Source organism: Ursus arctos, chromosome X (genome assembly GCF_023065955.2).
Source record: "Ursus arctos isolate Adak ecotype North America chromosome X, UrsArc2.0, whole genome shotgun sequence".
In the NCBI taxonomy this organism is placed as follows: Eukaryota; Metazoa; Chordata; class Mammalia; order Carnivora; family Ursidae; genus Ursus; species Ursus arctos.
The window spans coordinates 61,832,854-61,847,485 of NC_079873.1; the positions used below are offsets into that span (position 1 = coordinate 61,832,854).

The window sequence follows — 14,632 nt, forward strand, 5'->3', positions numbered from 1 at the left end:
CTGTGGCATAATAGATTTGTTAACCGTAGAGATATGCAGTTATGTTTAATGAGACTGAAATCATAGGTTTGGTACTAGCCCCAGTGTCTTAAATAATACATGCCCTTAGTCATAGGGTCCAAATAAGTAAGATTAGTATCAGCTTATCCCCTCTATTGTGGGGCAGTAACTCAAAGTATATGATAATAATACAGGCCTGGGGTCCATAGGCCTTATATTTACCATATATATATATATACACACATGTGTGTATACACACACACACACACACACACACACACACACCTTACCTTATATATACAGGTCAGAATATTATAACAAAGTGTATGTTATACAGAGCCATCTTCAGTTATTACCATATCTGCATTGTGTCATTTTTGCATGTCATTTCAGTCTGCATTATATCTAATTAGAATGCAGTTGAGGCTGAAGCTTATATTACACTTTGAATGATTAAAAGGGGAAAGGAGGGAGGTTACAAACAAATGAAAGCAAAAGAAGTTTGTAAGGTTCCTGTTTAATTTTAGAACCAACTATTTTTGGCAATTCAGAAACAGCCTTTTTCACGAGACAAGCAATGCCTGTGCCAATCATGAATCTTTAAAAAAAAAAATCCATTGTGTTGCTTGGTTCTTAAGTTGCTTCCTACTATCCCCTTTACCACCTCTTTACCCAGTTAGGAATACCATTGGCCTAACTGGGGTCACTATATTCACTTTTTAGAAAACTAAGTAACACTGGTTATCTCTTCATTTAGTTTGCATTATATTTCTAAAAATGAATAGAGTTTAATTATAGTTTGAACTAAGAGTTTAGAAAGTTATCCATAATTTATATAAGTATGAAACCTATTTTTGAGAGTCAAATTTTCCCTTCTATTTCTGTTTGGCTATAGATTACATCCAAATGAAGCAAAAAGATTTTTTCTGCTTTCTCTGTACCCTACTCTTATTACTGACGCTTTCCTATGAACTGATCCTCTGAATTATTTGGTATCCACAAAGCCCAGAATGTAAGCATTTTATATAGAAAACTTAGATTATATAGGTACTTTGTTTTCTTATTAAAAACTATCATTAATATTATTTTTTTTCCTTTTATCCAACGGCAGAGTTAACCTATGGACTGTTGATCCCCATTCCTTTTCAGGTAGCCACCAAGTGCATAGATTACCCGAAAGAGCTGACACTTCTGCTCTGCAGAATTAATTTTCTTCCTGGCAATGACAGCAATAGCTGGCCTTGAGAAGTAGGGTGGTTGTTAATAAAAGGCTTGTGCTAGAGAACAGGTTGACTGTGATAAAATGAACTCCTTTGTTTTGTTAACAAGTTCTATGGCACTTTTTCCCCCTATGAATAAGAGCACTTTATATTAGTGTCTGCCAGACAGTAAAATTTGGTAATTGTAAGAAATGACTATGTTTTGATTATGTTTTAATGTGCCTGTTGGTACATTCTTAAATTCTTTGCTGTGACTGCAGTGATTTCCTTAAGTGCATGAGTTCTTTTATCTAGAGCTCTGTCTTACTAGTTTCTACAAGTGCTTTATATTTACATGGTAAGGCCTCAACCTATCGCAATTCATGGGTCTTACCTGGATCCCAATTCAAGAAAACAGACTGTGTTAGGCAAACTAATAAACAATTACAAGATAATTCTGGAAATGTGAATTCTGCCTGGATATTTGGTGATATTGAAGAATTATTTTAGGTGTGATAATGGTACAATGGGTATTTTTTAAGAGAAGAGTCTATCTTTTAGAGATATGTATTTAAATATTTACATATGAAATGATATGTTATCTGGGTTTTGCTTTAAAATAATCAGGGTAGAGTATAGGAAGTAAGAGGATAGGAATATAGATGAAACAAGATCAACCCCAGTATTAGGTTTGTTTTTTTTTTGAGATTTATTTATTTATTTAAAGAGAGAGAGAGAGAATGGGGGAGGGGGAGAGGGAGAGAGAGAATCCTTAAGCAGGCTCCCCACTGAGCATGGAGCCCAATGTGGGGCTCGATCTCAGGACCCCTGAGATCTTGACCTGAGCTGAAATCAAGAGTTAGCTGTCTAACGTACTGAGCCACCCAGGTACCCCCAGCCCCAGTATTATTGATAATTGTTGAAACTGGGCAATGGTTTTATCAAGTTTTTATGTTGTTCTCTCTTTTGGGTATATATAATTGAAAATTTCCATAATAAGAAGTTGAAGAAATTAAGGCCCCCTTTCAAATAGTTTTATTTGGTTTGGGTTCAAGACTGTATAAAAATTAAGTTATAAATTTTTCTAGGTTCATTTTAATCCTTTTACAAATGAAAAAAAAGCTAATAACTTTACTCTTTTTATAAGGATGTTATCTCAATTGTTTTTCTTATCAATGGTTCTAGGAATATATTCTGTACTTGTGGCTCTGATGGCTGGCAAGGCAGAAGTAAGGTATAATCCTGCTGTTATACAACCCCCAGTGATAGCTGAGTTCATCCGAGAGCTTGGATTTGGAGCCACTATGATAGAAAATGCTGATGAAGGAGATGGTGTTTTGGAACTTGTTGTAAGTAATCATTTTTGTGTGATTGATAAAATTTCCGGGAAAAACTTAGGGAGGATTCAGAAAATAGTTCCAAAGATATTTAAGGGTTGCGAAAATAAGACATAAAAGGAAAATTAAGGAAACTGGAAAGTAGAAGGAAAAGATATGACTTAACGGTGGCCTTTAAGCATGGAATGTAAAAGATAATCATTTCTCTATTAACAACCAAAAAAGGAGATTTAGGTTTGAATAAATAAATGAAAATCAGCTTTTAAAATATAGTATGATTCCTACCTAATAACAAAGAAAAGAATAAATTTCAGATGCATTGTAGACTATAAATGAAGCCATAGAACCAGGTGTAAGGCATATTGGTTTAAAATGGCCATTTTCTCCAATCCAGCAAATTGCGTTTTATTTGTATAACTTAAACAATTAAAACAAAAAACTTAATACTGTACTGAAATTAGTTCCAGCTCAATCAAAAATTTGAACGTAAAAAAACATGAAATTAGTAGGAGAAATATTTAGAGCTCTTTCCCCAGTATTTTATTATAAAAACTTGAAACATCAGGAAAATCAAAAGAATTGTACAGTGGACACCCTTATACCCACCATCTAGATTCTCCATTAACATTTTATTGTATTTGTTTTACTATACATAAGTCTATTAATCCATTGTGTAAATAATTTTAGACTCACAAAGTTGCAAAACTAATAGAGAATTTCTATGAAGCTTCTACCCAGCTTTTCCCAATAATAACGTCTAATCTATCACTTAAAAAATAATAGTTGAGTGGAAATGGCCTAAGTATCATACAAAACCTATAAAAGAAAAGATTGATAAATTCGTGTCCATAAAAATTTCTTTTTGGAAGGAAAACACCATAAACAAAGTCAAAAGACAAGTAAATTGAATTATTTCTTACCATAGATGAAGGTGAATTTTCTTAATATATGAAGAGATATTATAAATCAATAAGAACCAACAACCTGGAAGAGAGATAGTAAAGGATATGTACTGAAAATTCACAGAAAATCCAAAATGTTATCACTTTAAACATATGAAAAGATGTTCACCCTCACTTGTAACAAGAATAAAGCAAATTAAAACTGCATTGAAATACCATTTTTCCTATGGACTCCAGGAAACAAACTGAGGGTTTCAGAGGGGAGGAGGGTGGGGGGATGGGCTAGCCCGGTGATGGGTATTAAGGAGGGCTCGGATTGCATGGAGCACTGGGTGTTACACGCAAATAATGAATCATGGAACATTACATCAAAAACTAAGGATGTACTGTGTACTGTATGGTGACTAACATAACATAATAAAAAAAATGAAACCAAAACAAAAGAAATGCCATTTTTTCATCTATTAGATTGGTAAAGATAATACACAATTTTGTTAACACTGTGTGATCTCTCATATATTGCTAGTCGAGAGCCAGTTGATACAGGCTCTTAGCAGGGGGTTTGGCAATGTCTATCAAAAGTAAAATTGCACATTCCCTTTGCTTTAGAAGTTCTACTCACAGGAGGTTATCCAACAGACAGAGTTGTGTATGTATGAAATGACATACTATGTGCATTATAGTGTTTTTTTATTTTTTTATTATAGCAAAAGATAAAACAACTAAATGTTAATCACTGGGGACTAGATACATAAATTACATCCATATAGTAGGATACTAAGCAGCTATTAAAAAGAATGGGTGGGTTTTTATTTTTATTTATTTATATATTTGAAAAAAAATTTTAAGGTTTTATTTTTAACAAATTTCTACACCCAACATGGAGCTTAAACCCACAGCCCTGAGATCAAGAGTCATATGCTCCATCGACTGATCCAGGCAGACACCCCCATGGACTTTTATTTTTTTTTAACTTTTTTTTAAAGATTTATTTATTTTAGAGAGGGAGAGGGAGAGAGTCTCAAGCAGATGCCATGCTGAATGCAGAGCCTGACACGGGACTCAGTCTTACTACCTGGAGATCACTACCTGAGCCGAAGCCAAGAGTGGGATGCCCAGTTGTGCCACCCCTAGTTTTTAAAGACTTCTGAAACTTAGGGGGCACCTGGGTGGCTCAGTTGGTTAAGCATCTGCCTTTGGCTCAGGTCATGATCTCAGGGTCCTGGGATCCAGCCCCACATCAGGATCCCTGCTCAGCAGGGAGTCTGTTTCTCCCTCTCCCTCTCCCTCACCCTGCTTGTACTGGTGCTCTATCAAATAAATGAAATAAAATCTTTAAAAAATAAATAAAACTTAATAGATTTATTGAAATATAATTCACATACCACAAAACTTGCCCTTTTAAGGTGTACAATTCAGTGTATATCCTCAGAGCTGTGCAACTGTCACCATATCTAATTTTAAGAGATTTTCATTAACCCAAAAAAGAAACGTCTTGCCTGTTAGCAGTCACTCCTCATTCTTGATATTAAGCATTTGAGTCTTCTTTCTTTTTTTCCTTGGTCAGTCTAGCCAAAAGTTTGTCAATTCTGTCAGTTTTTTCAGAAAAACGATTTTTGGTTTTGTTGATTTTTCTCTATTCTCTGTTCTATTAATTTCCACTCTAATCTTTGATTTCCTTCCTTTTGCTTGCTTTACGTTTAGTTTGCTCTTCTTTTCTAGTATCTTAACATGGAAGGTTAGGTTATTTATTTGAGATCTTTCTTATTTTTTTAATATTGACATTTACAGCTACACATTTCCCTCTAAGTACTGCTTTCATTTCAGTTATGGTACTTTTCAATTCCAGACTGTCCATTGGGCCTTTTTAATAATCTCTCTCTTTATTGACATTATTTATTTGGTGAGATCGCATTCTTATATTTTCCTTTAATTCTTTTTTTAAAAGATTTATTTATTTATTTTAGAGAGAGTGCAAGTTGGGGGAGGGGCAGAGGGAGAGAGAGAGAGAGAATCCTCAAGTAGACTGCCTGCTGAGCAAGGAGGAGCCCAACATGGGGCTCATTCCCAGGACCCTGAGATCATGACCTGAGCCGAAATCAAGAGTCAGCCACTTAACCAACTGAGCCATCCAGGCGCCCCCATCTGATTTTCTTTAATAAATGCTTCCTGGATTGCTGAAAGCTTTTATTTAATTTCCAGATTTCAAAAAAAAGTTGTTTTTGACAGTTTTTGCCAGTTTTCTCATTGCTTTTATGGAAGAGATAATTTTCAAAGACCTTTACTACACCATTACTGATACTCTTTCAGTGGATACTCTTGAATAAAAGCTTTGTAATTTGTCGTATACTCTTTAGTCACTTCCCAGAGTCTTTAAAGGGTTGTTTTTGAAACTTTTGTTCAATTTTATTTTTGCTTTTGGGGGAAAGGATTTGCTGAACTCCACACATGGTCATTCTGGAAGTTCTGCTATTCCGTTTTAGAATTCAATACCAAGCTGAACTAGAACCTCACCGAAGACGTAAGGCAAAATACATTTTTAGACAAAGGTATATCACTTTTGTCATCCATTAACCTTTGGTAAAAGTAATACTGAAGACTAAAAAATCTAGAGGGAAACAAGACATTGAATACAGGAAATGATAGATGTCCAATCCTCTATTACTTAGTAGTGACAGGAAGAGGGAGACTGAGATCCTCTTCTATTTAACCTGTTGCAGCTGGGACCATATCTTTATTCAATGTAATTTTATATAAAAACAGCATTCTAATGAACATATCTGAAGGATATAAATAGTGCAGATAAGATCTTGTGTGTTCATCCCATGTTACAATTCATGTTTGATGGAGGAAAAAGTAGATTTCTGAATAACAAAACCTTTGTCTTTAACAGGTGAGAGGAATGACGTGTGCCTCCTGTGTACATAAAATAGAGTCTATCCTCACAAAACACAGAGGGATCTTCTACTGCTCTGTGGCCCTGGCAACCAACAAAGCACATATTAAATATGACCCAGAAATTATTGGTCCCAGGGATATTATCCATATGGTTGAAGTAAGTGGTAAGATTTTGCATTTCTGTGTTCTTACCTATTCAGTCAGCACTCTGTTCAGTCACTTCTTGTTTATATCAGAGACAATGAAAAAGATCTGGTCCCTTTGATTACTCTCAATTAACATGTCTCAAATTTAACATAAATGTGTTTACAACCTTTCTTTTCTTGGTCTTTGTCAGGAAGAGTTAGGCAAAGGCGTATTGGCACTATTAATCAGGAGTAGACTGTAGGTGGAACCACAAATCCTTTAAAAATAATTAGAAAATGGCAGTAAAGTACAATTTGTTGTAAGAGTAATCATTAAGAAAACAAGCGTCATGCTAGATGCTTTATTGTACCTAGATCAAAGCAAACAATGTAATTTTTAAAAATTTGTATATAGTTGACACAACAATGTTATATTAGTTTCAGGTGTACAACATAGTGATTCAACAACTCAGTAGTTATACTATGCTCACCACAAGTGTAGCTATCATCTATCATCATACAACACTATTACAATACCAGTGACTATATTCCCTATGCTGTGCCTTTTTTCCCCATGACTTATTTATTCCATAACTGGAAGCCTGTATCTCCCACTCCCTTTCACCTACTTCACCCATCTCCCATCTACCTCCCCTCTAGCAATCATCAGATTGTTCTCTATTTATAGGTCTGATTCTGCTTACAAATGATGTATTTTTAAGTATGAAATTTAAAAGACCAAACCCTTTTATTTGTCACAAACTTATCTCATGTTCTTCAATAAATCAAGTGGTAGTACATGTGAAAATGCTTTAAAAGTTTTAATGATTGGAGCCTATTCATAGTTCAGATAAGATCCTATTAGTATGGATAACAATACCATTAATGTGAAGCTAGCATTATTGAGTATTTACTATGAGCCAGTTACCAAGATTGCAAAGCTTCAACTCTAAATATAATTCTCACAACAGTGCTGTCATCTTCTTTTTGGACATGACGAAACTCAGGTTAGGAGAAGTTAAGTTACTTGCCCAAAATCACATAGCTATTAAGTGTCATAACTGGGATTTGAGCCTATTCTTTCTTTCTTTTTTTAAAAAAAGATTTTATTTATTTATTTGAGAGAGAGAGATTGAGGGCAGGCAGGAGGAGGGAGAGGGAGAAGCAGACTCCCTGGGAATCTGACATGGGGCTCGATCCTGGGACTCCAGGATCATGACCTGAGCTGAAGGCAGATGCTTAACTGACTGAGCCACCCAGGCACCTCAAGCCTATTCTTTCTGTCTCTAAAGCTCATGCTTGCTTTTTTCACTGTGCTGTACTACACTGCCAACAAATATAAGATGACAGCATTTTCCTGAGCAGTTGAAAATATAGTGTATGTTACTATGTGCATATGAGTCTTACTTATGTGTAGTTTCCTTTAATACTTCGTTTTATTGCAGAAAATTTTTGTTCATGTTCTTTTTCTGATAGAAGAAGAGCAGAGACTGCATCTGCAAAAACTGGAATAATATATTTAATATGGTGCTAACTTCTGTGGCGTGTTATTCAGTTTTCTGTACTTGTTCAGGGGATGGATGGATAGATAGATGTCAAAGCTAAAATTAAAAAAAAAGGTGATTAATGTATATCAATACCAGTGGGTGATGCTTGTCTAAATGTAAGATTTGTGATTTTATTATTGAATTCTGTCTTTATTAGGTCATCAAACACTGTCAGCCTGACCAAGTAACGGATTCTGCTTTTTTCTAAAATTACGTATTGGAGGCTTTAGCCTACTTTTTGATATAATAAGAATCTTAGTGAGGACAACTGCACTTGAGTTGAATCATTAGTTTGAGAACAGTAGGATAGACATTAACTAGAGGTTAAGGAACTATTCATTTCTTTGATGAAAGATTATAAACAAAAGCAATTAAGAGAAGGGAGCATATCTTCATCTTTGCACTCACCAGAGTGACTTGCCCTCAGTAGTTGAGTTGAATTGTTTTTAATGACAGTACCGTGTCTTTGAATTTCTCTATATAATATTTTTATATTCAATAAAATAATTGTTTTCTCATAAATTTCCTTAGAGCTTAGGTTTTGAAGCTTCTTTGGTCAAGAAGGATCGATCAGCAAGCCACCTGGACCATAAACGAGAAATAAGACAGTAAGTGCTTTTGGTGTGTCAATGAAAAACAGATTTTGATGCTTTGTTACAAATTTTTTTTTAAGAGAGAGGAAGAATGAGGAAGAGGCAGAGGAAGAGGATGAGAGAATCTTAAGCAGGCTCCACACTCAGCACAGAGCCTGACGCAGGGCAATCTCATGACTCTGAGATCATGACTTGAGCCAAAATCAAGAGTTGGGTGTTTAACCAACCGGGCCACCCAGGTGCCCCTTTGTTACAAGTTTAACATCCTGTTGACATGTCGGGTTTTACAGTGTCATCCTTATATTGGGTGGAGTGGTCACAATTTCTGTTTCCCTGTAGTACATAGACTCTTTAACCATCAGCCACTTACTAAAAGGATTTTTCTTTTCTACGTAAGGTGGAGACGGTCCTTCCTTGTGAGCCTCTTTTTCTGTATTCCTGTAATGGGGCTGATGATATATATGATGGTTATGGATCACCATCTTGCAGCTCTTCACCATAATAAGAACATGAGTCAAGAAGAAATGACCAACATTCATTCTTCCATGTTCCTGGAGCGCCAGATCCTGCCAGGATTGTCCATTATGAATTTGCTATCCTTTCTATTGTGTGTACCTGTACAGGCAAGTGAAATGTTAGCAAGTATATATGTTAATAATGAAAAATAGCAAAATGTGACAGGCAAGGCTATTTTCAATTGCAAAACAGATATTAGCCAGAAGTTCGGTCACTTTATGCTAAATGCTTTATAAAAGTAATCTTAAACTGAGTGGTTAAAGTAGATAATAAATTCCACTTAACTCCTAAGGATATTGTTTAACAACAAAGCAGAGAAAAAGAGTTCAATTCATGCTTAGATATGAATTTAGCATTCATATCTGCTGTTGTGTATAACTTTATGTTTAAAGTTATAATAATAAAATAGATTATATTTTATTTATATTTGTATTTAATATTCTATATTAAATATATTAAAAGTAATTATATTATGGTTACTATATTAAGTATATTTATAAATATATTTTAATTATTAACTTATATAACATAAAATGATGGTAATAATCATAATATTATGTTATTATTTTAATTATTTCTCCCTGGTACTGAAATACATTACTTTTTGTATGTTTTCAGCTCTTCTTTTCAGATAAACTTTTACTATGGAACACTTCATCTAATAAATCTATTCCTTTTTCTGATCCTTATAAAAGGCAATGATGATTTTAAGAACATCTTAGTATGTTTCTCTCTACTAATTAAAAATAAGCTTTTCAGTTATGTTTACCAATGAAAACAGCCAGCAGTTCCAGTCGCTTGTGATATATACCACTTGGGTTGAATTTTAGTCAGGGGAGCTGAGTTTTATATTAAAAAACCGTTGTCAAAAGAATGTAATTGTTTTCTTAGTTCTTGTGTTTGCTAGCATCTAAAAGAAAAATCCAGGAATCATCTGACTTTCTTTATATTATGGAATATCCATTGGATCATAGAGAACAGCTGCCAAGGTCTGCAGCAGTTTGAATCTCAACACACACATACCTGCTAAAATGCAAACATTATTGTTTCAGCCTAAAATCTTTCCTTAGTGTTTATGGATTAGATAAAAGCAAAAGGAAATTAACATTGGGACTGTATCTTTGTTGCTGAGCTATGAATGTGAATTTCAGCATTTTTTTAAAAAGCAATAATTATTGTTTCTATATTGCAGTTTTTTGGAGGCTGGTACTTCTACATCCAGGCCTACAAAGCCCTGAAGCATAAAACTGCAAATATGGATGTACTGATTGTGCTGGCAACCACCATTGCATTTGCCTACTCTTTGGTTATTCTTCTGGTTGCGATGTATGAAAGAGCCAAAGTAAACCCAATTACTTTCTTTGACACACCTCCTATGCTATTTGTGTTTATTGCACTAGGCCGGTGGCTGGAGCATATAGCAAAGGTAAAGTAAGAGAGGGTGACGTTTGTTAAAATCTTGGATGGACAAGTGATCCTATTTTCTAGACCAATTATTGGAAATATGCATTGATTTATATAATTAACAAAAGAAATACTTCTGTTTTGGTAACGTTATTTAAGTTAAATATTCCTTTAGAAGATTTACCAAATTTATGTAATTAATACTGTCGATAGTATAGTATATCCATGTTTATTTTAAGAGAGAGACATTTGCTAAGTACTTATTTATATCACATTATTAATGGAAAAATTGATGCGACCACAAGATTTAAAATAATGATGGAAAAGATATTCACCCATAATCCCTTGCTATAATGGAAATTACTTTCTAATTCTCTTCTATATACCTTTATATTTTAGAGTGGCTAACATTGTATACATACTAGTTTATCCTTAACACTAGGAAGTTTTTCCCCCATTTTTGCAGTCCAGGTAGAAATATTTGGTATTTTCTAAATAATATTCTGTCAAATCATTGTGCTATAACTCACTAAACCATTTTGGTTTTGTTCTCAATTAGATTGTTTCCAAGTTTAAATTTTAGATAATCCTGTATTAAACTTATTTGTGTTTAATAGTAATTTCTGTTCAATTAATATCTTAGGATAAATTACAAAGTGTATGAGTAAAGGGCATAAGTCTTTTTATGGCTCATGCAACGAGTTGTAACATTCTTTTGTCAGTAAGAATATGTTAGTGAAGTAGTTTTGCTACACCTTCATCAGCATTAACTCCTGTATAAGTTCTTGCTAAGTTAGTAGGCATTAAGTGGTATCATAGAGTTGCTTTTGTTTGCATTTCTTCCATTAATAGCCGGAATAAACATTTTTCTACACACGAGGTATTTTATTTCTTCTTAAACAAATTGCCTGATGATGTCCTTTGCTCATGTACCTGAGTTCCTGATGTTTTTCTTGTTAATTATAATACATTTTATATTTTGTATACTTTGTATTTTTGAAGTGAAACATTTTCTAATTTGAAGTAATTAATATTCCTAAAGCTATCTTTTTGGCAAATGTTAAGTATGATATCTTTATTTTAGGTAGAACTTGAGCTTTTTCTTCCTTAACATTGTTAACATGTTTGTTTTAATTTGTAGGGCAAAACATCAGAGGCTCTTGCTAAGTTAATTTCACTACAAGCTACGGAAGCAACTATTGTAACTCTTGACTCTGATAATATTCTCTTAAGGTATTTATTTTCATTCTTCCCCCTTATCTTTTTAACTTCTTACAAAAAAAATAACAAATATACCCAGAAGTAGTGAGAAGAGTATAATGAACCCACATCATCTGTCTCCCAGATTTAACAATTATTCACATTTTGCCAGACTTCATCTATACATTCTATTTTTATATTGTTGCAGTAGTATTTTAAATTCCAGTTATATTGGTTTATTGCTAAATATTCCTGTAGTATCTCTAAAAATAGGACATATTCCTATGTAACTATAAGACCATATTGCATTTAACAAAATTAACAATACCTTAATATCATCTAATATGTATGTAGTCTGTATTCTCATTTCTCCTATTGTCTCCAAAAAGTTATTTATTTACTTTAGAGATGGGGAGAGAGAGAGAGAGTGCTCGAGAGAGTGAGAGTGAGTGCACACGTGTGAGTTGGGGGAGGAGCACATGGGGAAGAGCAGATGGGGAGGGTGCGGGAGGGGAAAAGAATCTCAAGCAGACCCTGCCCTGAGCCCAGAGCCCGTTGTGGGGCTTGATCTCACCCTGAGATCATGACCTGACCAAAACCAAGAGTTAGATGCTTAACTGACTGAGCCACCCAGGCGCCCCTGTCTCCAAAAGTTTTGTTTCTTTGTTTGAAATGGAAACTAAACAAGGTCCATGTGTCAAAGCATCTGACTGATATGTTTCTTTTAATCTAGAACAGCTCATCCCTCCTGTTCACCCCCACACACACCCCGCCCCTTGCAGATGACTTGTTAGAGGACCATCCATCAATTGTCCTGTAGAATATCACACAGTATGAATTTAACTCTTTGGTTCCTTGTGGTGTCATCTAACTTGTTCTATAACTCCCGTTACCTGTAAAGTGAAAGTTAGAGTTAAAGACTTTATAAGATTTCATTCTTTTCTAAAAAAATTCATTCTTTTGTATTTCTCATTTATATACTCATAAAATTATGTAGGCAAATTTACACAAATTAATTTTTTCTTAAGATTTTATTTATTTGCCAGATAGAGAGAATGAGCACAAGCAGGGAGAGCAACAGGCAGAGGGAGAAGCAGGTTCCCCACTGAGCAAGGAGTCTGATGTGGGGCTCTATCCCAGGACCCTGGGATCATGACCTGAGCTGAAGGCAGGCATTTAACCGACTGAGCCACCCAGGCATCCCATAAATTGTTTAGTTAAATAAAACCCCTCGTATTATTTTCTAAAGCTTTCATTTATTAATTCAATCACTATTCAACAAATATATCCTTTGTGCCAGGTACTGAGCAGTTCTTCAACAGTGAACAGGACTGACGTTGTAGTTCCCAGCTTAAACGTTAGTTCTAGTTTCCATTGGTAGCAATTATGGAGCCACAAGCTTGACATGAACCAATAAGCCTGCATGGAAAGATTGGGGTGAGAAGCATGTTTTCCCAATGCTTTTTATTTTAACTCCTATCCAGTGAAGAACAAGTGGATGTGGAACTCGTACAACGTGGAGACATCATTAAAGTGGTTCCAGGAGGCAAATTTCCAGTGGATGGTCGTGTTATTGAAGGGCATTCTATGGTAGATGAGTCCCTTATCACAGGTATGTTCTTTTAGAGAATCATGACATGAAAGTAAAGTGGATCCAAAGTGTTAATAAAAAATAGGAATAAAAGGTGAAGAGCTTTTTGTAGAAACTATGGAATGAGTAAATGATGAGTAAAGAGAATAGGAATTCTTTTTAAGACTGTATTAAATCAATTTCTGTAGACTTACTTTGTGTTTTTCGTTATGCTACTGAAAGCTTTTTTCACTGAGGATTATTAATTACTAGAATGTGTAACCAAAGGAAGTTGTCTCATTCTGATGTAGAGCCCAAGAGACTTTGGCAGATTTTCTTGAGCAAATACCTATTTGTTTTCCTGCCCTAAAGAGTGGTCTGGTCGGAGGTGGAATAGGACTCCAGGTTTTCCACATCAGGGTCTGCTCTAAGAACTTAGGCCTTGGAGTAGTTTTCGAGACCTTAGATAACTAAGGCCAATCTGGAACAGAACCAAAAGAATACCTTTCCTGTCTGAACCCTCAGGATAGCCAGAAGAGGCTCAGCTTCTGGACTATGAGGAAATAATTTAGGACTCTGTGTTTCTCAGTAGGGTGCTACTGCCAGTTCAGATGGGACAGTTCTTCTGGGGGACTGCTTGCACATTGTAATACATTTAGTATCCCTGACCCTGGCCCACTAAATTGGAGTAGCAGTACCCCATGCTCCAGCAGTAGTTAGTATAAACAAGAACTCCCACGTTTCTAAATGCTCCTTGGGAACATATTGAGGACCCGTGATCTAAGACTAGGGTCAGCTTTAAAAGTGTCTGCACGTAAGAGCTGACTTAATAGATTTTTCTAGTTTAAGATATGTGTCCCTGGGTTTGTCCTAGAACTGACATAAGAAAAAAGGGAGGGCAACTTTCACCTAGGTGTTTATCCAGATTCTATTTCATGAAGTAAGAATCTCCTTTCTACATATTTTTGACAATTAATAAATAACAGCATGTTTCAAGATAGTATGCATTTATGCTCCCTAAATCTGTCTTTATTCCTTATACAGGGGAGGCAATGCCTGTGGCTAAGAAGTCTGGCAGCACAGTAATTGCTGGTTCCATTAACCAGAATGGGTCGCTACTTATCCGTGCAACCCATGTTGGAGCTGACACAACACTTTCTCAAATTGTTAAACTTGTGGAAGAGGCACAAACGTCAAAGGTAACTTAATTCCCTAGGAGAAACAGAAAGTATTTTTTTCCAAGGCTGCTCAGTATAAATCTTGATCTAGCGTTTATATTTTCCTTTAACTCCGGTTGCATTAATATGGAGATTATTAAAATATTTGTGTGTAATACCAAAT

The 14,632-nt window shown here is 35.0% G+C and overlaps 1 protein-coding gene across 2 annotated transcripts in view; it reads left to right on the plus strand.

Moving 5' to 3' along the window:
- The window catches only part of ATP7A (ATPase copper transporting alpha), a 145,939-nt gene that overhangs the window by 99,984 nt on the left and 31,323 nt on the right, over positions 1-14,632 (plus strand). For both annotated transcript variants that reach the window (XM_057312681.1, XM_026480122.4), the window contains 8 exons: positions 2,385-2,548; positions 6,332-6,493; positions 8,540-8,616; positions 8,999-9,224; positions 10,310-10,543; positions 11,663-11,754; positions 13,206-13,333; positions 14,336-14,490. In XM_057312681.1, coding sequence (XP_057168664.1) covers positions 2,385-2,548; positions 6,332-6,493; positions 8,540-8,616; positions 8,999-9,224; positions 10,310-10,543; positions 11,663-11,754; positions 13,206-13,333; positions 14,336-14,490 — 1,238 coding nt within the window. The remainder of the gene's footprint in view (positions 1-2,384; positions 2,549-6,331; positions 6,494-8,539; positions 8,617-8,998; positions 9,225-10,309; positions 10,544-11,662; positions 11,755-13,205; positions 13,334-14,335; positions 14,491-14,632) is intronic.